Genomic DNA, 25,928 nt, shown 5'->3' with positions numbered 1-25,928 from the left:
CACACTAACAATACCCAGAGATCACTTCAAACCCATGCGAAACCAGGGCTAACCCCCGGAGAGAAAAATCAAACGAGCTCCCATGCTAATAAAGATCAGAGGTCAACAATAGGGAAACAAACAGCTGGAAAGATGATTAGCCAGGCCGCTAAAGATTATCCATCGTGTCATTAAAGGGATATTCCGCCATTTTTGGAAATACGCTCATTTTCCACCTCCCCTCGAGCAAAACAATCGATATTTACCTTGTTCCCGTTCATCCAGCCATTCTGTGAGTCTGGCGATACAACTTTTAGCTTCAGCCTAGCATAGATCATTGAATCGGATTAGACCATTAGCTTCTCGCCTGCTAGCTTCATGTTTAAAAGTGACTAAGATTTCTGGTAATTTTCCCATTTAAAACGTGTCTCCTCTCAAGTTAGAAAGTGCAATAAGACCAACTGAAAATGAAACCTGGCGTTTTTCTAGGCTGATTTGACATGGAACTACACTCTCATCTGGCGTAATAATCAAGACAACTTGCAAACGTACCATAGGCGCAGTGATATCGTACGCAGCATCTGAAAATAGTCCCAATAGACAACAAGCAGTAGTAGTGCCAGTAGCTGCAAGTTGCCTTGATTATTACGCCAGATGAGAGTGTAGTTCCATGTCAAATCAGCCTAGAAAAACGCCAGGTTTCATTTTCAGTTGGTCTTATTGCACTTTCTAACTTGAGAGGAGACACGTTTTAAATGGGAAAATTACCAGAAATCTTAGTCACTTTTAAACATGAAGCTAGCAGGCGAGAAGCTAATGGTCTAATCCGATTCAATGATCTATGCTAGGCTGAAGCTAAAAGTTGTATTGCCAGACTCACAGAATGGCTGGATGAACGGGAACAAGGTAAATATCGATTGTTTTGCTCGAGGGGAGGTGGAAAATGAGCGTATTTCCAAAAATGGCGGAATATCCCTTTAAGGTAAAGGAAAGCCACACGGCAGGAATGTCAGAGAAGAAGTCAGTCAGTCCTGATTGTTCCCAAAAAAGAGCAAACGGTGGTCGGAGAGGGCAATCTAGAGTCTGGACACTACATACCGCGGGCACGGGCAGCATCGCTTTTTCTTCTTTTCCTATCCTGCACCTGTGCTGCTGGGATCAGTGAGGAAAACTCCACAGTGATCATCAGCGAAGGTTATGAAACACAACACATAAGACAATGCCTCTAGCCTAACGTTAGTGTACCCTATCTATCTGATGGGTTTCAATTAGATTCTGTTTAGGAATAAAGGCTCACGTTAATACGTTTTTCAGGTGACACATAATTAGCTAGCTGTCACGGCTAGCTAACTGCTTACATTGTTACATGCTAGCAATAGCAGACTAGCATACCATTTCCAATGGATACAATGTTGACTGCGACTAGCAAACGCAGGTACAGTATCTGAGGCCAGCTAGCTGTACTGATAGCATTACTGCGTTTGATTGTGTGGTTAGCTGTGTCTTTCACGATCAACTTACTGAGCGCTCCGAGTCCGGCAGGACCAAGTCCTTGCTCTTTGCAAGCGGGTGGAGTTCCGCTCTGCCTTTCAAAGTTGCCTGGATTCGAAAAGTAATCCCGCAACCGAGGAAGGTCTCTGCCTGCCTCTAGTAGTTCTGTATGTAATTCAAGGGCCGTAAGGATGTATTGATCCCGGAGGAGCTGGGCAGCGATCACATCCACAGGAACCCGAGTCTCTGCGTTGCCTCCTATGGCAGCGGCTGCTGCAGTCGAGACTGAAATGCCTTCCACACTGGGACTGGTTCGGGTGCTAGACAGTAGTAATACCGCTGGCTCACTGTCCGCTTGCGGGGAGAAAGGGTTGGTGATCTGGCCTTGTGGTCCATCACTTGGGCTGCGTTCGTCAGCGCCATCCGGTCTCCGCTCCGTTTCCTCCTCGGAATCACTGAGATTAAACGGGTTGACGCTGCCCGCCGCCATTTTTCCACAATAAGAATTCAGCCACCTAGCTAGCTATATCCCCCGTCTTCCTGAACGGACGACCAGCTAGCTAGCTAAGCTTTTCCTGATCAATTGAACAGCAAGAACGCGAGAGTTTGCTAGGCTTGATTGACCAAATGTCATTTCAGTACCGCCTCCCTCAAGGAATTGCAGGGCTGGATTGGATGGGAAGTGTCAGACCAAGCGTACTGGGCAGGGCAGGTTTGACAGCTGGAACCTGCTACTCCCTACCAACGCGGAACATTTCCCATGGTAATTATTAATCCTACCGGTATTCGCCAATCCCAACAAACAGGTATTTCCGTGAGTCTTTGTTGAATGTATATTTTTTCATAAGTCAGAGCATCCTCCAACGTATTAATCAGTCACGATTCTTCCAATCCAGTCCACCTGTGTTGCCTCAATCTCACTGCCATTTGTCATCTTGCCTAGTGGTAGCCTACCTTCATTCTGAATAAATAAACATGTCTGTAACCAGGCCTCGGTCTGATATAAAGCAAGTCATGAAACTACATTACCCAAAATGCCATGGCAATTCAGTGCAAAGGTCAGTAAATAAGGAAGTCAGGAAGTCTCAGGCTGAACTGCATTTCTTATTTTAAGCTGATCAGGAAGAGGGCTGCCAAAGTAGTTTCTCATTTAAGTAGCCGTCTTTCAAACAGATTAACCCATTCCATTATCCTTGTGTAGAAGATGTGGAGTAACTACCGACTAGTTTTAGGGTAGAGATGGTTAGCTTTGGTAACGATATCTCAATTCTTGGGCTGTACTGTAAAGTCAGCTAGTTAACTTCTCTAGCTGTGATTCCCATTCATTCAAATGGCTCTGTTTTGTTAAACGCTTTCATGCTCGAGTGTAAACAAAAGGATTTGATTGAGGTAAGGGGTTATTTTAGCCCGTCTCTTAAGTCAGTAACGTTAATTTTAGCCTGTGCTTCAGCAGTTTTGACTCAGACACATCCATTGTTAGACATCCATTCATTAACTATTTGTCTAAATATTGAGATTTACAATGCGTTGATCTTTATTTTTTTTTGTATAGTTTTATAGGCATGTAGCTGTTACTATTTACCCATCTCCCTTGTGCAATTGTTCCTTTTTTTTCTGTTTCTTTGTGCAGCAATATTGACCACTCTATTCAGTGATGTTAAAGTTCATGATGTTGTGGATGTATTTTAAGAAACCGTGTGTCTGTGTTGATTTTCAGCACCAAAAGGCTTTCACATGCAGCCATGAAGGTGGTGACGTTCTTTATTGTGGGCCTGCTGGTCCACGTCGTGTTTTTCATCTCCATCTTCGACATCTACTTCACGTCTCCGCTGGTGCACGGAATGACCCCGCAGCACGTCCCCCTGCCCCCTCCAGCCAAGCGACTCGTCCTGTTTGTGGCAGATGGCCTGAGAGCAGACAGCTTTTACAAGCCTGATGTCAATGGGACCATCAGGGCACCTTTCTTAAGGTACTCAGCTCTTCCCTAATCTTTTGGTCAAGCGAGGCGGTCGGCGGCACGAATGTCGCTCCTTGAGTCATGTGGATAATCTAGCACTGTATTTGACAATTTGTAGTGCAGATTTAAATAGTGTGAATGCGTAGTGCAGATTTATAGTATGAATGCATAGTGCAGACTTATAGTGTGAAATGTGAATGCATAGTGCAGATTTATAGTGTGAATGCATAGTGCAGACTTTTTGTGCTTATATTGCTTATTCATATGAATGCTTTTCTGAAGTGGTAATTGTGGCGGTATAGTGTCTGGTATTGATCATAATGTCCCCCTGTGGCAGGAACATAATTGAGGAAAAAGGCACTTGGGGGATCTCCCACACGCACGTGCCAACTGAATCCCGCCCAGGCCATGTTGCCATGATCGCAGGCTTTTATGAGGATGTCAGTGCTGTGGCCAAAGGTAAGGGAGTGGGTGTGATGGCGAGTGCACAGAGGGCCACCACACACCCCTAGAGGACTTCTATGTTTGTGAGTGTGTATGTTTGCATGTTCTCATCCAAGACAGATGCACATATTTTCATCCTTATTTTCTCCATCACCTAACAGGCTGGAAAGAGAACCCAGTGGAGTTTGACTCGGTGTTCAATGAGAGTAAGCACACCTGGTGCTGGGGAAGTCCTGATATTTTGCCAATGTTTGCCAAAGGTATGGTATATTAACATTAATCTAACGTTAATCTAACGTAGCCTGCAGCAGAATAGAGGCCGTGGTTGTCTTGTGAGCTCACTGGGTCTCTGTGCATCACACCACGTGTAGGCGCGAGTGGGGACCATGTCTACACACATACGTATCCTGCAGAGAGCGAAGACTTCGCCTCCAAGGATGCCTCCAGACTGGACACTTGGGTCTTTGATGAAGTAAAGGTACATATGAACAGGGCTCCAGTGGTATTGATGTATTCTTTAACCCCTAATGATAGAGCTGTGGGTGATATTAACACTTTCATTAATGATCTCTGTATTTTTATTATATTTCTTATGTGTTTTGCCTGGGGACAAAACACAGATGTGAGTCTCAGTGCTTTTTTTTTTTTGTCATGAAATAGGCTTTTTTCAGCTCTGCCAAAGGAAATGAAAGCTTGCTGTCCAGACTGCACGAGGAGAAGAATGTCTTCTTCCTGCACCTGCTCGGGATCGACACCAACGGCCACGCCCACAGGCCCATGTCCAGGTGAGTCCAGATCGCTTCTCACATCGCTTCTCACATCGCTTCTGCTCAGGTAGCTCTGTAGCACACTGAGTTCAGTTTGGGTCTGTGTTGTTTTTCACTATTGAAGTAGTTCTGAATACTAGAGAAGACTAAATACGCCATTTGTTTCCTGTTTACAATGAAGAGAATATTTGGAGAACATTATGCTTGTTGATGACGGGGTGTCTGAAGTTGTGTCCCTGATGGAGGACTTCTTTGGAAACGATGGACAAACAGCATATGTGTTCACATCTGACCACGGCATGACCAACTGGGGTAAGACATCAACAGCCTCAAAGCTTTTACCTGACCTCACTGTTTACCTGACCTCACTGTTTACCTGACCTCGCTATTTACTTGATTACACGTCGCAAAAAGGTACATACTCTAAAGGGTTTATTCAATTAAAATATACAATATAATATATATGATACAGCCCTTGAAATGGTTAAACCGCAAACAACAAGAATACCTTTTTAGCTCAGTTAAGTCTACTGTACTGTGTTAGATATTGCAATGTCATGGTGCACTGTGAATTGTGGGAAACTGTAAGAATTCATGAGTGTTGTGGCTATAGAAGAACTGCAAGCTGATTGTATTGTATGGATGACTATAGTAATTGCTGGTTGTATTGTATGGATAATTACTATAGTATTATTGTATGGATGGCTATATAATAACTATGGTTGTATTGTATGGATGACTATATAATAACTATGGTTGTATTGTATGGATGGCTATATAATAACTATGGTGGTATTATTGTATGGATGACTATATAATAACTATGGTTGTATTATTTAATGGCTGGCTATAACTATGGTGGTATTATTGTATGGATGGCTATATAATAACTATGGTTGTATTGTATGGATGGCTATATATTAACTATGGTTGTATTGTATGGATGGCTATATAATAACTATGGTGGTATTATTGTATGGATGGCTATATAATAACTATGGTTGTATTGTATGGATGGCTATATAATAACTATGGTGGTATTATTGTATGGATGACTATATAATAACTATGGTTGTATTATTTAATGGCTGGCTATAACTATGGTGGTATTATTGTATGGATGGCTATATAATAACTATGGTTGTATTGTATGGATGGCTATATAATAACTATGGTATTATTGTATGGATGGCTATATAATAACTATGGTTGTATTGTATGGATGGCTATATAATAACTATGGTTGTATTGTATGGATGGCTATATAATAATTATGGTGGTATTATTGTATGGATGACTATATAATAACTATGGTGGTATTATTGTATGGCTGGCTATATATTAACTATGGTTGTATTATTGTATGGCTGGCTATATATTAACTATGGTGGTATTATTGTATGGATGACTATATAATAACTATGGTTGTATTATTGTATGGATGGCTACAGTATATATTAACTATAGTGGTATTATTGTATGGCTGGCTATATAATAACTATGGTTGTATTATTGTATGGATGGCTATATAATAACTATGGTGGTATTATTGTATGGCTGGCTATATAATAACTATGGTTGTATTATTTAATGGCTGGCTATAACTATGGTGGTATTATTGTATGGATGGCTACAGTATATATTAACTATGGTGGTATTATTGTATGGCTGGCTATATAATAACTATGGTGGTATTATTGTATGGCTGGCTATATAATAACTATGGTTGTATTATTGTATGGATGGCTACAGTATATATTAACTATGGTGGTATTATTGTATGGCTGGCTATATAATAACTATGGTTGTATTATTGTATGGATGGCTACAGTATATATTAACTATGGTGGTATTATTGTATGGCTGGCTATATAATAACTATGGTTGTATTATTGTATGGATGGCTACAGTATATATTAACTATGGTTGTATTATTGTATGGCTGGCTATAACTATGGTGGTATTATTGTATGGTTGGCTATATAATAACCATGGTGGTATTATTGTATGGCTGCATGTGTGTAGGGTCCCATGGTATGGATGGCTATATAATAACTATGGTTGTATTATTGTATGGCTGACTATATATTAACTATGGTGGTATTATTGTATGGCTGGCTATATAATAACTATGGTGGTATTATTGTATGGATGGCTACAGTATATAATAACTATGGTGGTATTATTGTATGGCTATATAATAACTATGGTGGTATTATTGTATGGCTGGCTATATAATAACTATGGTGGTATTATTGTATGGATGGCTACAGTATATAATAACTATGGTGGTATTATTGTATGGCTATATAATAACTATGGTGGTATTATTGTATGGATGGCTACAGTATATATTAACTATGGTTGTATTATTGTATGGCTGGCTATATAATAACCATGGTGGTATTATTGTATGGCTGCATGTGTGTAGGGTCCCATGGTATGGATGGCTATATAATAACTATGGTGGTATTATTGTATGGCTGGCTATACTGTATATTAATTATGGTGGTATTATTGTATGGCTGCATGTGTGTAGGGTCCCATGGTGCAGGCCATGCGTCTGAGACGTTGACCCCTCTGGTGGCGTGGGGTGCAGGGGTGCAGTCTGCACAGAGGGCCACCACACACCCCTACGATGACCAGTACCAGCAAGGTGGGTTGGGTCAGATCAGTACCAGCTGGGTGGGTTGGGTCAGATCAGTACCAACAAGGTGGGTTGGGTCAGATCAGTACCAGCAAGGTGGGTTGGGTCAGATCAGTACCAGCAAGGTGGGTTGGGTCAGATCAGTGCCAGCAGGATGGGTTGGGTCAGATCAGTACCAGCAGGGTGGGTCGGGTCAGATCAGTACCAGCTGGGTGGGTTGGATCAATTTGGTTTCTTCTCAATCTGACTGACATAACTGATGCTGTATTGTATCTTCGTTGCTTTTTCATGTCAGAATGGAAGCTGGACACATTAAGAAGAGTGGACGTCAATCAGGTAGGATCTGGTTTAGCTATTTTAACTCATTTAACTAATGCCTGTCTCTCCCTGGGGCACTACGTATAATGAAACCACATACGAACGCCACAATGATGTGAAGTATTTGTTGATCCCTTGGAGTGTCCATGCACTTGGTTTATTTGTGATTTGTTTGTTTGTTATTTTCCTAGGCAGATATAGCGCCCCTGATGTCATCACTCATCGGGGTCCCCATCCCCCTCAATTCTGTTGTGAGTGTTTTTCCGTTCTTCTGTTTTAGATGCACTAGTAACGGCATGTCTTTGCAGCAGTATGATAAATGTACACATAACACTATTGGTAACTGTTATATCTACTGTATGGTAATATCTGTACCATTTTGCAGGGTGTACTGCCTTTAAACTTCCTCAACAACAGTCAGCACTTCAAGGCAGAAAGCATGTATGCCAATTCCATTCAGATACTGGAACAGTTCAAGGTATGTACAATATGGCCCTTAATTGTGGAAAAGAATATGTTAATAACATTGTCATAAATAAGAATATGGTAAGTTCTATGCCTTCTAACATTGATTCACATCAACATTCATTCCACAGGTCAAGATGGCCCAGAAGAAGGAGACCACTCTACCCTTCCTGTTTACTCCATTCCCGTAAGCAGATTTATGAAGTAGCCAGAACACGTGTCCAATGCTGATGTGCAGTGTAGCATTATACTATGAAGTAGCCAGAACACGTTTCCAATGCTGATGTACAGTGTAGCATTATACTATGGTACCCTTGTTGCAGCCTCAGTTGAGGCTCAAGCTCTTTGTGTCGTCCCTGACTTCTGCTAAAGACGCATGAGCTCATACAGTACACAGGGATCTGTTGAGGAGTAACGTTGATCTCTTCAGTCCAATGTCTTGCTCATTGTGACCATGATCGTTGTAGTTGTATTTCGTTTATTCTGTATGTTTGTTGTGTCTCTTTTTCCATGTACTTTGTGTATGTTTGTATTTTTAGACTTTGCTTAATTTGTTTTCTCAGGCATTTGACTGAGTCGAAGCAGCAAGACTTTTTGCGACATGCCAAATCACTGATTCACAGAGGCCTGTACGATGAAGCGGTAGGTTGTGCGGGGAGTCAACAGTGTCCTTTTTGTCTTCTAAAAGATCTTCCATTAAGATCATCTTCCAACCTTTACAATGACTGTTAAGCACACCAAACCACTAGATGGCCTTGATCACAAGATGACCTTGATCACAAGATGACCTTGATCACAAGATGACCTTGATCACAAGATGACCTTGCAAATGAGTGAGATTGATGTGTGGAAAAAGCTGTGTGGTCAGTGACCTCTGACCTCTGACCTCTGGCATTTGTGCATAGTGACTCTGTTCCGTATTACCCTCTCCCTCTCTCCTTCTTTTTCTCTCTTGCTCTCTCTTTCTCTTTCTTTCTGTCTTTCTTTTTTTTCTCTTGCTCTCTCTTTCTCTTTCTTTCTGTCTTTCTTTCTCTCTTGCGCTCTCTTTCTTCTGGTATCTCTCTCTCTCTCTTTCTCTCTCTCTCTGTCTTTCTGTCCATCTCCCCTCCTCTCTTTCTTCTGGTATCTCTCTCTCTGTCTCTCTCTCTCTCTCTCTCTCTCTCTCTCTCTCTCTCTCTCTCTCTCTCTCTCTCTCATCCTGTCTCAGATCCTGGTGTGTGTGCAGATGATCACGCAGGCGATGGAGGGGCTGTCCTACTACCACACGTACGACCGCTTCTTCCTGGGCTGCAGTGTGGTGTTGGGCTTCATGGGCTGGACCTCCTACGTGGTGCTGATCATCCTCAAGACCCACGCCAGCCTGCGCAAACCACCCGGCAACAGAGACCTGGTACACACACACACACACACACACACACACACACACACACACATACACACATGTACACACACACACACACACACACACACACACACACACACACACACACATGTACACACACACACACACACACACACACACACACACACACACACACACACGCATATGCTGATCATCCTCAAGACCCACGCCAGCCTGCGCAAACCGCCCGGCAACAGAGACCTGGTCAGATACCCTTCCACCACACACACACACACACACACACACACACACACACACACACATATATACACACACACACACAAACACACACACACACACACACATATATACTGTATAAACACACACACACACACACACACACACACACACACACACACACACATATATACACACACACACACAAACACACACACACACACACACATATATACTGTATAAACACACACACACACACACACACACACACACACACACACACACACACATATATACACACACACACACAAACACACACACACACACACACATATATACTGTATAAACACACACACACACACACACACACACACACACACACACACACACACACACACACACACACACATATATACACACACACACACAAACACACACACACACACACACATATATACTGTATAAACACACACACACACACACACACACACACACACACACACACACACAAACACACACACACACACACACATATATACTGTATATACACACACACACACACACACACACACGCACACACGCACACACACACACACACACACACATACATGCATACTCATACACACACAAACATGCACATACACACACACACACACACACACACATATACTGTATATACACACACACACACACGCACACACGCACACACACACACACACACACACATACATGCATACTCATACACACACAAACATGCACATACACACACACACACACACACACACACACACACACACACATACACACATTCATCAAACATGCCACAGACCACTCGGTCAGCTTGGTCAAAGCACCAGCAGCACCAGTGCATGCTCAGGTGTCCTACTTTCAATAGTGTGGACTAAGTGCAAAGTGTAGCTAAAGCTGATTTGAATGACTCTTTGCCCAACTATGCTTTTATCTGCTATTACTGTTTGGTTTTGTTTATGTAAAGTGCATTGAATGACCTCTGTGTATGAAATGCGCTATACAAATAAACTTGATTTGACTTGACTTGCCTTTTGACAGACTTTGCACTTATAACTTGTGAACAGTGTCCATTATTTAAATGAGGGCCTCTCAGTGCTAGACACGTGCTTCTGTGTGCCTAGCGCTGGCTGCATGAGAAACTAAGTGTTAGCTGAAGTGTTAAAGATACGTATGAGTAATGTCCCACTCTTAGCGCTGCTCTTACTCTCACATCCCATCAAGAACACACACATGTGAAAATGCAAATTACAGTTGCTATTGCCATGATTATTCTCACTGCAACCACCAGATCACCAGACCACTACAGTCAGGATCATCTGTCATGGTTGAGATGGTGCACATACTGTATCTCACATATCTGTTATGTGGCTGCTTAATGGTCATTTGTTTCTAGTCATTTGTTTCTGCTAATTTGTGCTGGTAGCATTGTTATAGTATGTACATTATATGTTATATTATAGTAGTGTAGTATACTGTTTATACTATTTATGGCTGCTGGTGTGAATGACCCTCACGTCTATTGCTCTTGTCCACCCCATATTTACGCTCTCTTATTTCCTCTTTAAAGATGTCTGAGCGGGGCCTTGGGCGAGCGTTTATCTGCGTGGGTCTATTGCTCTGGTCCACCCCATATTTACGCTCTCTTGTTTCCTTTTTAAAGATGTCTGAGCGGGGCCTTGGGCGAGCGTTTATCTGCGTGGGTCTGGTCATCACGGCCTTCCTGCTGGTCCAGGCGAGTCCCTTCACCTACTACATCTACTGCCTGCTGCCCGTGCCTGTGTGGTACTCTGTGCTCAAAGAGTGAGTGGACGTAGCAGCCCTTTTTACACACAAACACACACACACACACACACTTCCATTTCTGCACGGCCGCATAAGGCTGGTGTGGTACTCTGTTATCCAAGAGTGAGTGAACATAGCAGCCCTTTTTACACACACACACACACACACACACACACACTTCCATTTCTGCACGGCCGCATAAGGCTGGTGTGGTACTCTGTTCTCAAAGAGTGAGTGGACATACTGTAGCTGCCCTTTTTACACACACACACACACACACACACACACACTTCCATTTCTGCACGGCCGCATAAGGCTGGTGTGGTACTCTGTTCTCAAAGAGTGAGTGGACATACTGTAGCTGCCCTTTTTACACACACACTTCCATTTCTGCACGGCCGCATAAGGCTGGTGTGGTACTCTGTTATCAAATAGTGAGTGAACATAGCAGCCCTTTTTACCCACACACATCCATTCCTGCATGACCGCATGAGGCTGGTGAGGCTGATGCCCAACAATGTAGATGGATTTAAGATGATTTAAAAAGTCCAACATCAGTGCGAACTCTCCTGTGACTGGCGTTGCCTCATGTCACACTTGAGTTAAAGGTGAACTAGTATGCAGGTTTTCTATCCCGCTCCAGAGTCCTGAGAATGGGTATGTCTTTTTTTCACATCCACTCAGCGTCTGTGAGTGGAAACACCACCCTGGCAACTTTGGGCCGGTGGGCTGGTGCACTGACACACAGAAAGTCTTGCAGCCTCGCAATCATGCTCATGGAAAGGCAGACTGACCGATTGAGGAGTGTTGTACAATATACACGCTAAAGCTGTGGGGGAAGCTCTGCAGAGAAACTTGCAAGTGTGAAACGAGATAACGGCGAAGAAATTGGCAAACCTGCATAGTTCCTCTTTAAACTTGATAAAGTGATTTGCACTACTTTGTAAATGGAGGCGGACAGACTGTTGGTCTTGCATGAGCATTGCATCTCACACAGGGTCAGTCTCAAAATGCAGCCACCATTTGCATGAAGGAAATGTTTCACTTTGATATAGTCACTGCATGTCACTGTAAAGTGAGTGTGAGTGTGAGTGTGAGTGTGAGTGTGAGTGTGAGTGTGAGTGTGAGTGTGAGTGTGAGTGTGAGTGTGAGTGTGAGTGTGAGTGTGAGTTGACGTTTTCTCATAAAGAGCATCTTTCTCCTCTTTCAGGATCGGAACTCTCTTAGACCTGGTGCAGTCCGCTCCCTCTCTGCCTCTGTCCAAGTGTTTTGGGTATTTTGTGCTGGTTACATTCGGGATTGAATTGCTGGTAAGATTTTAGCAAAATAGTCAGAAATAGCATGCTGGAAGCTGCTGGTCTTTCAGCACTCGGCATAAAGAGGAGTGTGCTGTCATTTCTGGATGTAGGAAGCCGACTGAATGCATGCATGTGTGTGTGTGTGTGTGTGTGGTGTGTGGTGTGTGTGTTCTTTTTGCAGGTGTTGAGCTTTTTCTACCGAGCTGTCCTGAGCTTTGGGCTCCTGGTGTTGGCCCTCTGGCCACTGGTGTCTGGCCTGTACTCCAAAGCTAAGGTAATGAGATGACCGGCTCGGTCAGACGTGCAGTAGCCAATGCTACACTGGGCAAGGCTGCAGAGAATTAGACTACACAGACAACCTTATGACACTACACAAGACTACATGTAGCATTGCACCTTATGACCCTACACAAGACTACATGTAGCATTACACCTTATGACCCTACACAAGACTACATGTACAGTAGCATTCCACCTTATGACCCTACACAAGACTACATGTAGCATTACACCTTATGACCCTACACAAGACTACATGTACAGTAGCATTGCACCTTATGACCCTACACAAGACTACATGTACAGTAGCATTCCACCTTATGACCCTACACAAGACTACATGTAGCATTACACCTTATGACCCTACACAAGACTACATGTAGCAGTACACCTTATGACCCTACACAAGACTACATGTACAGTAGCATTGCACCTTATGACCCTACACAAGACTACATGTAGCATTGCACCTTATGACCCTACACAAGACTACATGTACAGTAGCATTGCACCGTATGACCCTACACAAGACTACATGTACAGTAGCATTGCACCTTATGACCCTACACAAGACTACATGTAGCATTACACCTTATGACCCTACACAAGACTACATGTAGCAGTACACCTTATGACCCTACACAAGACTACATGTACAGTAGCATTGCACCTTATGACCCTACACAAGACTACATGTAGCATTACACCTTATGACCCTACACAAGACTACATGTAGCAGTACACCTTATGACCCTACACAAGACTACATGTAGCATTGCACCTTATGACCCTACACAAGACTACATGTAGCATTACACCTTATGACCCTACACAAGACTACATATATAGCATTGCACCTTATGACCCTACACAAGACTACGTATATAGCATTGCACCTTATGACCCTACACAAGACTACATATATAGCATTAGCCTACACCTTATGACCCTACACAAGACTACATGTAGCATTACACCTTATGACCCTACACACGACTACATGTAGCCTACACCTTATGACCCTACACAAGACTACATATATAGCATTACACCTTATGACACTACACAAGACTACATGTAGCATTACACCTTATGACCCTACACAAGACTTCATGAAGCATTACACAATCTGACAGCTCACCCAAGTGTACATAATATAGACTGAGTACATAGTTTTTTTTATAGAGAGTACTAGGGGTGCAACGGATCATCATTGATCCGTGATCCGTTCGGATCAGTATCTTCGGTTCGGCACACACATGATCCGCGGACTGATTTATAATAATTATTAATAATAATGTCCGTGTGTTCTTTTGAAGTAACATGCGTGTCCACAAGGCATGCTAGTCCCTCCCTGCTCTGCTCCCCTAGCCTGCCTGCGCGTCTTTTCTGCTCTCACACACGTTATTAGCGGTCATGCCATAACCAGCAATGGCTGCTAGTTTAAGTGCTGACGTGGCTGCATAGCAGTAACACAATAATAGCCTAATATCAAGTTCGTTTGTGCACATTTACATCTCAAGTTTGTTGCGCACCTACCTATGCTATGATATTTAGGTAATTTAGGCTTAGCCTGTTGGGTTCAATGTCAGCAATAAGCTATGCAACATTGGCTAACTTGTACATCTGGAGATAGCTAAGTGCTCACTAAAATCATAAAGGAGCATTGCAAGACACTCATCTCTTTTATGATCCCAGAAAGATTTTCTTCGACTTGTTAGTTTTATTAACATGTATTTTATCTAATGAAATATCCTTGTCATCATGCACTTTAGGCTATCCAACTTATTTTCTCAAGAATAAAACCGTGAGACTGGAGCCTAATTACCATCATGTATTTCTTAAAGCGACAGGGACTCAATTACACACACCTCCTATGCGCACTCCTCCACACCACATTAAAGATAGCTAAATCAGTACACAAATGACTAAACATTTGTAGCTACTAGTAATTAGGCAGATTGTGTGTGGAGGGTCAAGCAGAATCTTGGATGGCCACTGGTGTGAATGATCACACAATATTCAATATAAGGTGATTAAACACCAAATCAACTAAAATTGTAAAAAAGCATCGAAAAAGTCATTCTTGACTTAGTATCGGTATCGAAACAATAATTTTGGTATCATGACAACACTAGCCTACTTTAAACACATGCTGAAAGTGCTTGAGCCACGTTACAACATCCCGTCAAAGACAAAACTATGTTTATTTGTCTTTTTTTTTTTTTTTTTTGCTGATCCGAAAAATGATCCGATCCGTGACTCTTGATCCGAGGAACGATCCGAACCGTGACTTTTTCGATCCGTTGCACCCCTAGAGAGTACATTATTTTACAGCAAACCATGATGAAGTGGTACTGGTGCATGCCGGTATTAGATAGATAGATAGATAGATAGATAGATAGATACTTTATTGAACCCCAAGGGGAAATTCAAGATTAGTATTAGTATTTACCCATTTCTTATCTTCTTCTGTAAGCTTAGCTAAACCAAATGAGTGATGCTTTGAAACGTTCAGTACTGCCCTCTAGTGTTGAATCTAGTACTTACCATAGGTACTTACACATAGTGTGTGTGTGTGTGTGTGTGTGTGTGTGTGTGTGTGTGTGTGTGTGTGTGTGTGTGTGTGTGTGTGTGTGTGTGTGTGTGTGTGTGTGTGTGTGTGTTTCCCTCAGACGAGATGTGTGACCTGGGTCCTCAGCTGTCTGTGTCTGGCCATGTTTCCTCTCATGCCCGTGGTGGGGCGCGAGTCAAACGTCCATCTTGTGTAAGAGGACCACTCACTTTACTTCACTTCACTTCACTTTACTGTATTTTACTTCACTTTACTTTACTTTACTTTACCATCTTGTGTAAGAGGACCACTCACTTTACTTCACTTCACTTTACTGTATTTTACTTCACTTTACTTTACTTTACTTTACTTTACCATCTTGTGTAAGAGGACCACTCACTTTACTTCACTTCACTTTACTGTATTTTACTTCGCTTTACTTTACTTTACTTTACTTTACTTTACCATCTTGTGTGAGAGGACCACTCACTTTACTTCACTTCACTTTACTGTATTTTACTTTACATTACTTTACTTTACTTTACCGTATTTTAGTTTACTTTACTTGACTTTACTTGACTTGACTTAACATTACTTTACCATATTTTATTGTACTGTTCTTGACTTAACCTTATGTTACTTTACTTTACTTTACTTTACTTTACCATATTTTATTTTATTTTATTGACACATTCTAACCTATCTAGGCTGTCCTTCTGACTTGGTTTTAAATGACCTACTAAAGACAACATGTGATCCTGAGGTGGAGGTGAAGAATGCCACAACTGCACATTTCTGGTTTCACATTTCACATAGTGTAGTGCCAACAGCAGCTGATGTACGCCTGAGAGAGATGCGCTGTATATGGTGCATCCTTTGCATTTGTTAAATCATGTTATGTGGAAAGAGATCGTAAAGGAGAGTACACACAGAAACAACTTGTGCTGTGAATGTGAGGGGATGTGTTGTCTCAGATGGACCTGATTTGCATCCGAGTGCGCACATGATGGTGAACTTTGATCATTTATTCTCTATAAAGTGTCATCAGCAAGGTGGCTTTTGAAGGTCACGAGAACAAGGTGTAAGTCTGTTGCGTCCATGAAAAGGAAATGATGCAAAAAAAGCCCAGCGAGTATTCCGAGAGTCTGCAGTATGCAGGCCACACTCTCCTCTCAGGGTGTACTGAAATAGAGCAGGAACTACCTAGAACTACCTCAGGGTGTACTGAAATAGAGCAGGAACTACCTAGAACTACCTCAGGGTGTACTGAAATAGAGCAGGAACTACCTAGAACTACCTCACCGTGTACTGAGATAGAGCAGGAACTACCTAGAACTAGAACTACCTCACCATGTACCATACACAGGGCCCTGTGACACAGATCGCTCCTAACACCTCTGCTCTTCATGTGTGTGTGTATTTACACCGCTCGCTCCTAACACCTCTGCTCTTCATGTGTGTGTGTGTGTATTTACACCGCTCGCTCCTAACACCTCTGCTCTTCATGTGTGTGTGTATTTACACCGCTCGCTCCTAACACCTCTGCTCTTCATGTGTGTGTGTATTTACACCGCTCGCTCCTAACACCTCTGCTCTTCATGTGTGTGTGTATTTACACCGCTCGCTCCTAACACCTCTGCTCTTCATGGTGTGTGTGTGTATTTCAGGACGTGCGCTGCGGCTCTCACACTCTTCAACACACTCTCCTACCTGGTCTCCACCCGACGCCTGTCGCCGCTCCCTCAGAAGGACAAGACGCTCTTCGCATGCCAGGTGGGCGCCCTGCACGACTGTGGGCACGCGCCCGAGGAAGCCATCGCTCAGTTGGCATGACCGATCTGAAACATTTGCCCTCCTTGTGGTTTTGCTTACTCACAGTAGAGTGATTCAGTGGAAACAGTGAATGTGTAGACACAAGTCACAATGGAGTGAAGATGGTATACTGTATATGATTACATTGGAACAGTGAAAGTGTACACACAAGTCACAGTGCAGTAAAGATGGTAAATATGATTACATTGGAACAGTGAAAGTGTAGACACAAGTCACAATGGAGTGAAGATGGTATACTGTATATGATTACATTGGAACAGTGAAAGTGTACACACAAGTCACAGTGCAGTAAAGATGGTAAATATGATTACATTGAAACAGTGAAAGTGTAGACACAAGTCACAGTGCAGTAAAGATGGTAAATATGATTACATTGGAACAGTGAAAGTGTACACACAAGTCACAGTGCAGTAAATATGTTGCACTTTTATTGACTGACTAGCTAAACATGAGCAGATCTGAGGTTGATGAACGATGTGTGTGTGTGTGTGTGTGTGTGTGTGTGTGTGTGTGTGTGTGGTCACAGATGGTCCATGTGGTGCTGTGTGCGTATGTCCTGACCAGCACACACTCCAGTCTCCAGCTGAAGCAGGGGCTGCCTCTGTTCAACCAGCTGGTCAGCTGGACCACACTAGGTGAGTACGCTGCTCTCACCACACCGCCCTGCAGCCACCGCTAGGTCTGGCACCTAGGTGTGTGTGTGTGTGTGTGTGTGTGTGTGTGTGTGTGTGTGTGTGTGTGTGTGTGTGTGTGTGTGTGTGTGTGAGATTCTGTAGTGAAGACTAGCAGAATTAGATAGTGTGTGTGTGTGTGTGTGAGCAGCACAGCAACGAGTGTGAGTGTGTATGTGCAGTGCAGCAATATGTGCTCTGTCTCTCACCCACCCTCTTGTTCTCTGGTTTTCTCACCGTGTGTGTGTGTGTGTGTGTGTGTGTGTGTGTGTGTGTGTGTGTGTGTGTGTGTGTGTGTGTGTGTGTGTGTGTGTGTGTGTGTGTGTGTGTGTGTGTGTGTGTGTGTGAGATTCTGTAGTGAAGACTAGCACAATTAGATAGTGTGTGTGTGTGTGAGCAGCACAGCAACGAGTGTGAGTGTGTATGTGCAGTGCAGCAATATGTGCTCTGTCTCTCACCCACCCTCTTGTTCTCTGGTTTTCTCACCGTGTGTGTGTGTGTGTGTGTGTGTGTGTGTGTGTGTATATCAGGGGTGTCTCTGTTGGTGCCTCTGCTGAGCTCCACGCGTCTGTTCCATCGGCTCATGAGCATCCTGCTCTCCCTGGTGCCCACCTACCTGCTGCTGAGTACTGGGTAAACACACACACACACACACTCACACTCACACGCACACGCACACGCACACGCACACGCACTCGCACTCGCACTCACACTCGCACTCGCTCTCGCTCTCTCACTCACTCACTCACTCACTCACTCACTCACTCACTCACTCACTCACTCACTCACTCACTCACTCACTCACTCACTCACTCACTCACTCACTCACTCACTCACTCACTCACTCACTCACACACACACACACACACACACACACACACTCACTCACTCACTCACTCACTCACACACCCTCTCTCTCACACACACACACACACACACACATACACACACACTCACTCACTCACTCACTCACTCACTCACTCACTCACTCACTCACTCACTCACACACCCTCTCTCTCACACACACACACACACACACACATACACACACACACACTCTGTCTCTCTCTCACACACACACACACACACACACTCTCTCTTTCACACACAAACAAACGTGCATACTTTATCCATTGACAAGGAGAAAATGTGTTCAATATTACTACAGCCCAACCGATATAGGATTTTAAAGACCAATTCTGATTTCGTTGTGTGAGGATTTCAAAAAGTGATAAATGATAAATGGGCCGCTCAACACAACGTAAAAAAGTTCTCTCAAGGTGGGATACTGCGTTTAAACACTGCAGGCCTAGCGTGTTGATTTGCATTTAGACGCCCATGTGAAGGGGAGGTTAGAGCAGCCTCAGTGTCTCCAGCATATCCATACTGTAACCACGAGCCAGCCAGGGAATCGAGGGGAGTAAAAAGCCTCTTCTTTATGTGAGCGGCTCTGTGCCGAAACACACTCTATAGAGCTGCTCATTCTCATCACTTGTGTGTGAGAGGGGAAGTGGATCTAATGTGTGAACTACAAAGGAGCAAAAATAGGATGACCACACACTGACCACACACTCTGAAGGAGGACTCCGAGCACCACTGTAGCCGGAGCGCTGCGCTGCGGTCAGACTCTTCACTGTCTCGTTAAGATAGAAACGCTTCCAGCACGCTTGCCTGTCGCGCGAATCATACTGTATGTAATAAAGCGCTGGTCCTATTTCTAGCTGCCTCTCGTCTCCAGCGTGGCAATGGAAAGACATTACTAGAGATTTAGATGAAGGATCGGCATTCGCCTTTCCTTTGCTTCATTTCAAATGAATTATCGGCCATTATCAACGCAGATACAATAGATTAGCAAATAGCTCATATCGGCCGATAATATCGGCACAGCGATTTAACAGTCAGGCTCTAAATATGAGTTTAGATAAGCGTGTAATAATGTGTTTCTCTTTTTTTAGATATCATTTGTATCTCTAACTAATTGTCTCCATATAGCATTGTGTGCTTGCACTTTATTTGTGTGGTTAAAGGTGTCGCTGGTCTTGGTTCCCTGCACAGATATGAAGCTCTGATTCCCCCAGTGCTGTTGTGCTGTTATACTTTATATGGCTGTTCATGCTGTTAGACTTTATATGGTTGTTATGAAGATATGAAGATATGAAGCTATGAAGCTCTGATTCCCCCAGTGCTGTGGTGCTGTTAGACTTTATATGGTTGTTATGAAGCTATGAAGATATGAAGCTATGAAGCTCTGATTCCCCCAGTGCTGTGGTGCTGTTAGACTTTATATGGTTGTTATGAAGCTATGAAGATATGAAGCTATGAAGCTCTGATTCCCCCAGTGCTGTGGTGCTGTTAGACTTTATATGGGTGTTATGAAGCTATGAAGCTATGAGCAAAGATCCGCTTTAACCCTTTCTGCTATGAAGCTATGAAGCTCTGTTTCCCCCAGTGCTGTTGTGCTGTTATACTTTATATGGTTGTTCATGCTGTTGTACTTTATATGGCTGTTCACGCTGTTATACTTTATATGGCTGTTCACGCTGTTGTACTTTATATGGTTGTTCACACTGTTGTACTTTATATGGCTGTTCCCTGCACAGATATGAAGCTCTGTTTCCCCCAGTGCTGTCGTGGCTCATGTTTGTGTGGATCAACATCGAACAGGAAGCCATGAGTGCGGGGACGTTCAGCAAGACTGAGGTATGCCGCCATGTTTAACGGTTTGTGCTTCTTGCGCCATGTTGTCAGCATGACTTGCAGCTTTGCATGACTGCGTGTGTGTGTGTGTGTGTGTGTGTGTGTGTGTGTGTGTGTGTGTGTGTGTGTGTGTGTGTGTGTGTCTGTCTGTTGGAGGAAGGGGGCGGGGGGTGTTGGTGGGTGTTGGTTTGGGTATGGGTGTGTGTTTGTATGTGCACGTTTGTGTGTGTGTTCACGAGTACTGGCATGTGTGAGTCCTTCAGATCATGTTCCATTCTGAGCATGCTAACCACATGTGGGCAACCCACTTAGCAGGAATGCTTGTTTTGCAGCTCTTCAGAATCGACTTCTCAGAAAACATCGACATCACCAAGATTAGACAGCTTAAACTGGACGATATCAGAAGATCCTACTTTTTTGTATCCTTTACAGTTATTCCGCTGTGGACCATGTTCATGAACAAATCAAGTGTGTGTGTGTGTGTGTGTGTGTGTGTGTGTGTGTGTGTGTGTGTGTGTGTGTGTGTGTGTGTGTGTGTGTGTGTGTGTGTGTGTGTGTGTGTGTGTGTGTGTGTGTGTGTGTGTGTGTGTGTGTGTGTGTGTGTGTGTGTGTGTGTGTGTGTGTGTGTGTGTGTGTGTGGGGCTGAGGGTGGTTTGACATTGCTGCCCACCCTTCTATGACATGACAGCCATTGTTGCTTGGCTGCTGAAACCCTGAAGAACTCTTCAACTCTACTCAAAGTACAAGTCCCTCCCCTCCTCTAGTGCCTCCACCTCTTTAGTTGCTACACTGCAAAAAAGGGTGTCTAAAAACAAGATAAAAACCACTACATCTGAGGTAAAAGGAGTGTCTAAAAACAAGATAAAACCACTACATCTGAGGTAAAAGGAGTGTCTAAAAACAAGATAAAACCACTACAGTAACTCTGAGGTAAAAGGAGTGTCTAAAAACAAGATAAAAACACTAAATCTGAGGTAAAAGTGGTGTCTAAAAACACGATAAAACCACTAAATCTGAGGTAAAAGGTACTCAAAACAAGTGAAATGTTCTGTCCATACAGCAAGATGATTTCACCTGACACATTTTCTTGAATTAAGAATAAGATAAATAAATCTAGAAATAGGATTATAGTGTAAAGTTGAACACTTCAAATAAGAAATTCACTGTTAAAACAAGATAAACTAGAAAAGCACTGAGAGTGCAGATAACCGCCTCCTGGATCCAGACGGTGATACGGATCGCTCCTGAAGTTTAATTGTGTCTTCCTTGGGTTATTTCAGACCTTTCCTGACAATTTCATTGAAATCCATCCATGACTTGATCTTGCGAACAGACAGGCAGGCAGGCAGGCAGGCAGACAGACAGACAGAGGGTTTTTTTTTATTTTGATCTTGATCTTTTTTATCTTGATACATATTGAATGTAAATAATTGACCAATGACCAGACAGTGGACTACAAAGTCTTTATTTCTGGCAGCTGCGCTGGATGGCTTAAATTGTCAACATAATGTGCATGTACGATAGTCCTCTGTTCATTTATGCTATCACAACGAGATCATTTCTCCACTGTTGGCCGAGTGATCAAGAGTGCTTTCTCTTCATTCTCCGCAAATACCAGCCATTTGAATAAAATAAGTGTACTTATTTTATCCTTTTAAAATATGTTTTACAGTTTCATACAGTATGAACTTGTCCTTCAGGGTGGTGATTTTGGTATTTGCGCACACACACAACAGACTGAGCCCACTGGTCTGCTCTGGCCTCATGTACTGTGCTGCAAGGCACAATGATGTGATTAACAGACAGGCAGACAGACATTACATAATAATAATAATAATATGCTTGTTAGCCTTAACATCTGTGCTCAGGTGTTTTTCATCATCACAGCCTTCTTTGGAACGGGCAACATTGCCTCGATAAACAGGTATGGAGATTATGTTGTTGTTTTGAAGCAGTGTTTTGTACTGCTCTTCTTTATTCATATTCAAATGTATTGGTCACTACAATTATGCAAAGTATATACATGCAGGGAACTGCTTTGTCCACTGACTCCATGACTATGCAGTGTGTGTATAAATATAACTCAGTGGACACAATGTGTGTAAATATAACTTAGTGGACAAAGCATTTTCCTGTTGTAGTGTTCTCCTTCTTTATGTGTGTGTGTGTGTGTTTCTGTTTGAGTGTTCGTGTTTCTGTTTGTGTTTCTGTTAGTGCTTCTGTGTGTGTGTGTGTGTGTGTGTGTGTGTGTCAGAGACTCTTCCTCCTAACGGTGTGTTCTTCCTCCCTCACAGCTTTGACCCAGCGTCTGTGTACTGCTTTCTCACTGTGTTCAACCCCTTTGTCATGGGAGGCCTCATGATGTGGAAGGTACAGCCTTCGGACTTCCCCTCTGAAAAGCCCTCAGTCATAACACACACACACACACACACACACACACACACACACACACACACACACACACACACACACACACACACACACACACACACACACACACACACACACACACAGACACAGACTCATAGACACACACTGGCAGTTATGCATGTATCCGCCTAATTTGGTTTGACTGGAAGCCTGTCTTCCTGCCTCTGTGGTTGTCTTTATCATATGTATTTGTGCACTTGAACGTCATGTGAACCTCCATCCCTACACTCTGAGAGATGAGATGGCTCCGCAAGAGATGCTAACACTCATGGCTAACTCCATTGCTAGCACCATGGCTCTAACTAACATACTGTATTATATGGTGCACTACTTATTGTTTCTGTGGAAACGTTGAAATTTGAAACATGGTCCACGTGCAAAAAAGCCTAGTGTAGATTACTGCTAAAGACTGCATTTGGTATTGAACCTAACTTCCTGTTCTTACAGTAAATGGATCAGTGTACGCGTAGGCTTCCTGTACATCCCTGTTGGTCAGGGTTGCCACGAATAGTGGTCAATGACAAGTCAGACTAAAACAAATGATAACGAATAATCTGACATGGGTTAGGGGTTGGTCATAATGGATAATCTGACATGGGTTAGGTGTTGGTCATAATGGATAATCTGACATGGGTTAGGGGTTGGTCATAATGGATAATCTGACATGGGTTAGGTGTTGGTCATAATGGATAATCTGACATGGGTTAGGTGTTGGTCATAATGGATAATCTGACATGGGTTAGGTGTTGGTCTTAACGGATAATCTTAGTTAGGGTTTCATAGCAAAATGAGGATGGATGTGATTTCTAACTATGTCTTTTCTCTTTTCAGGTTTTGATTCCATTTGTGATCGTAATGTGTACATTTGAAAGCATTCAGGTGTCAACTCAGCTTTCCTCTAGAAGGTATATGTGTGTTTTCAGTTTAACCATATCTGTTTCTTAGCGCTTTTTGTGCCCTCTATAATGAAAGACTTCTTCTGCAATTCCAGCTTGTTCTTACTTGTGCTGGTCATCTCCGACATGATGGCTTTGGTGAGTCTAAATCTCAGTGCAGAGTTAAGGCGCATGATATTCCTCCATCTCTACAGAATGCACTAATGAGTTATACTGTGTTACAGCACTTCTTTTTCCTGGTGAAGGATTATGGAAGTTGGCTTGACATTGGCACCAGGTGGGTTTTAGGAAGTTGAAAGTTCATTAAAATTTACATGTGCCTGAAGTGTATATAATGGAAAGTGTTTGTTACGTATGTAAATGCTGAAGTTACTGTACGTGTTAATGAATAATCCAGGATGTGGTTTACCATAAACATTACTGCGCATAGTGATATATTCTAACATTGTGGGATCATATACTGTACATTATTATGATGCATTCTTTATACATATTATGATGAATTCTTTATACATATTATGATGCATTCTTTATACATTATGATGATGCATTCTTTATACATTATGATGATGCATTCTTTATATATTATGATGCATGCTTTATACATTATTATGATGCATTCTATTATGATGCATTCTTTATACAGTACATTATTATGATGCACTCTTTTCCTTTCCTGTGTGCCCTAGTATCAGTCACTACGTGATTGTGATGTCCATGACTATTTTCCTGATGCTGCTGAGTATCATGACGCACGTCCTGACCTCCAAGAGAGTGTTTATGGGGAAGAAGATGAAGGTGCACTTCAAATGAGTTTACTAGCGCTTGCTGTCTACCAGAGTTTACACGCACACACTGTCTGTGGGCTACGGCCCGGCGCTAACACTGCTACATGGTGGCGGCTAGCCGGCAGAGACGCACAGTTCACTAGCGTGGTGCGAAGGCGGAAACGGCTCTATTCTGAGCAGGCACCCAAGGGACGGTGGGGCTCTGAGGTGTTGGCAAGGCACATTTCCAAAGAGAACGTCTCTACTAGGCCTGTAGGCACTGTATGTCTGTATAGATGAGTTGTATTCATCTAGCCCTAGCCGTTGAAAGCCTTTTAATTTATTGTGTTATTGTAGAGGGATTTCCATAGTGGGATTTGTATTTTGATTACATGATTAGGTATTGTGATGTATTTGTACTGGCAACTGAGGGAAAAAATATAAATTAATTTTGCACTGTATTGTGAAATATGTTACGTCAAAGCTACTATTGAAAAGGTGTTAAACAGTTATACAGTTAGTTCCATATGACTTAAAGGATGAGGGTAAAACTACTGGACAGTTCGCCTGAAGGGCAGTTAAGGCCTTACTTGATAACAGTGATTTCACATTGTTGTATTGAGGACCCTGAATGTGTTATGTCAATAAAATCATTGGATTGTATTGGGCTCTACTGTTAATCTGTAATGATCTGTAAGCCATTTGGTTTTGTGAGTCGACCGTGTAACGTGTGTGTATGAACATGAGGTCAGAATCCAGAACTAAGGACTGTGTGTGTTCATGGAGATGTGGGTTCTTCACCTAACAAGCTCACAACCTCTGGGGAATAAAGACATACATTTATGCTTTAAAACCAGCTAATTTCAGCTACGTTTGGCTTTACTTCAAGAGCTTCATTGGGACAGTTATGCTGTAGCCCTTGCATTCTGCCTATGATGCAATCTTTGAGTGTTATTCTGCAACCCTTATCTATCTGCAACTGCACCTCTGTACTTCTTCAAAATGTGTTTGCTGAGATCTCCAGCAGAGATTTGCCTGTCTTTG

The 25,928-nt window shown here is 42.8% G+C and overlaps 2 protein-coding genes across 5 annotated transcripts in view; one reads left to right on the top strand and one right to left on the bottom strand.

The window, feature by feature from the left end:
- Positions 1-1,961, bottom strand: part of relch (RAB11 binding and LisH domain, coiled-coil and HEAT repeat containing) — a 64,848-nt gene extending 62,887 nt beyond the window's left edge. Inside the window, 2 exon segments of the mRNA XM_062521728.1 lie at positions 1,078-1,131; positions 1,501-1,961. Of these exon segments, the coding sequence (XP_062377712.1) occupies positions 1,078-1,131; positions 1,501-1,960 (514 nt within the window). The 5' untranslated portion in view covers position 1,961.
- On the top strand, positions 1,055-25,547 carry pign (phosphatidylinositol glycan anchor biosynthesis, class N). 4 transcript variants are annotated; one of them, XM_062521730.1, is made up of 30 exons: positions 1,055-1,173; positions 2,110-2,233; positions 3,188-3,439; positions 3,765-3,886; positions 4,033-4,131; positions 4,243-4,349; positions 4,532-4,656; positions 4,820-4,950; positions 7,178-7,294; positions 7,581-7,621; positions 7,795-7,854; positions 7,989-8,081; positions 8,200-8,255; positions 8,632-8,710; positions 9,276-9,458; positions 11,338-11,477; positions 12,670-12,769; positions 12,939-13,031; positions 15,712-15,803; positions 17,258-17,363; positions 17,950-18,058; positions 18,625-18,727; positions 20,695-20,794; positions 21,124-21,210; positions 22,660-22,715; positions 23,086-23,161; positions 24,053-24,126; positions 24,213-24,255; positions 24,342-24,394; positions 24,807-25,547. In XM_062521730.1, the coding sequence occupies exons 3-30, from the start codon at positions 3,213-3,215 to the stop codon at positions 24,928-24,930; spliced, it is 2,796 nt and encodes a 931-aa protein (XP_062377714.1). In that variant the 5' UTR covers positions 1,055-1,173; positions 2,110-2,233; positions 3,188-3,212; the 3' UTR covers positions 24,931-25,547. The 4 variants fall into 4 exon arrangements, with proteins under 4 accessions (XP_062377714.1, XP_062377716.1, XP_062377715.1 ...); XM_062521732.1 differs by lacking the exon at positions 2,110-2,233 and having other exon boundaries at positions 1,153-1,173; XM_062521731.1 differs by lacking the exons at positions 1,055-1,173; positions 2,110-2,233 and adding an exon at positions 2,256-2,276.
- Positions 25,548-25,928: the final 381 nt, after the last annotated feature.

This window comes from Sardina pilchardus, chromosome 19 (assembly GCF_963854185.1).
Source record: "Sardina pilchardus chromosome 19, fSarPil1.1, whole genome shotgun sequence".
In the NCBI taxonomy this organism is placed as follows: Eukaryota; Metazoa; Chordata; class Actinopteri; order Clupeiformes; family Clupeidae; genus Sardina; species Sardina pilchardus.
This window is presented reverse-complemented; position numbering and strand designations above follow the sequence as displayed.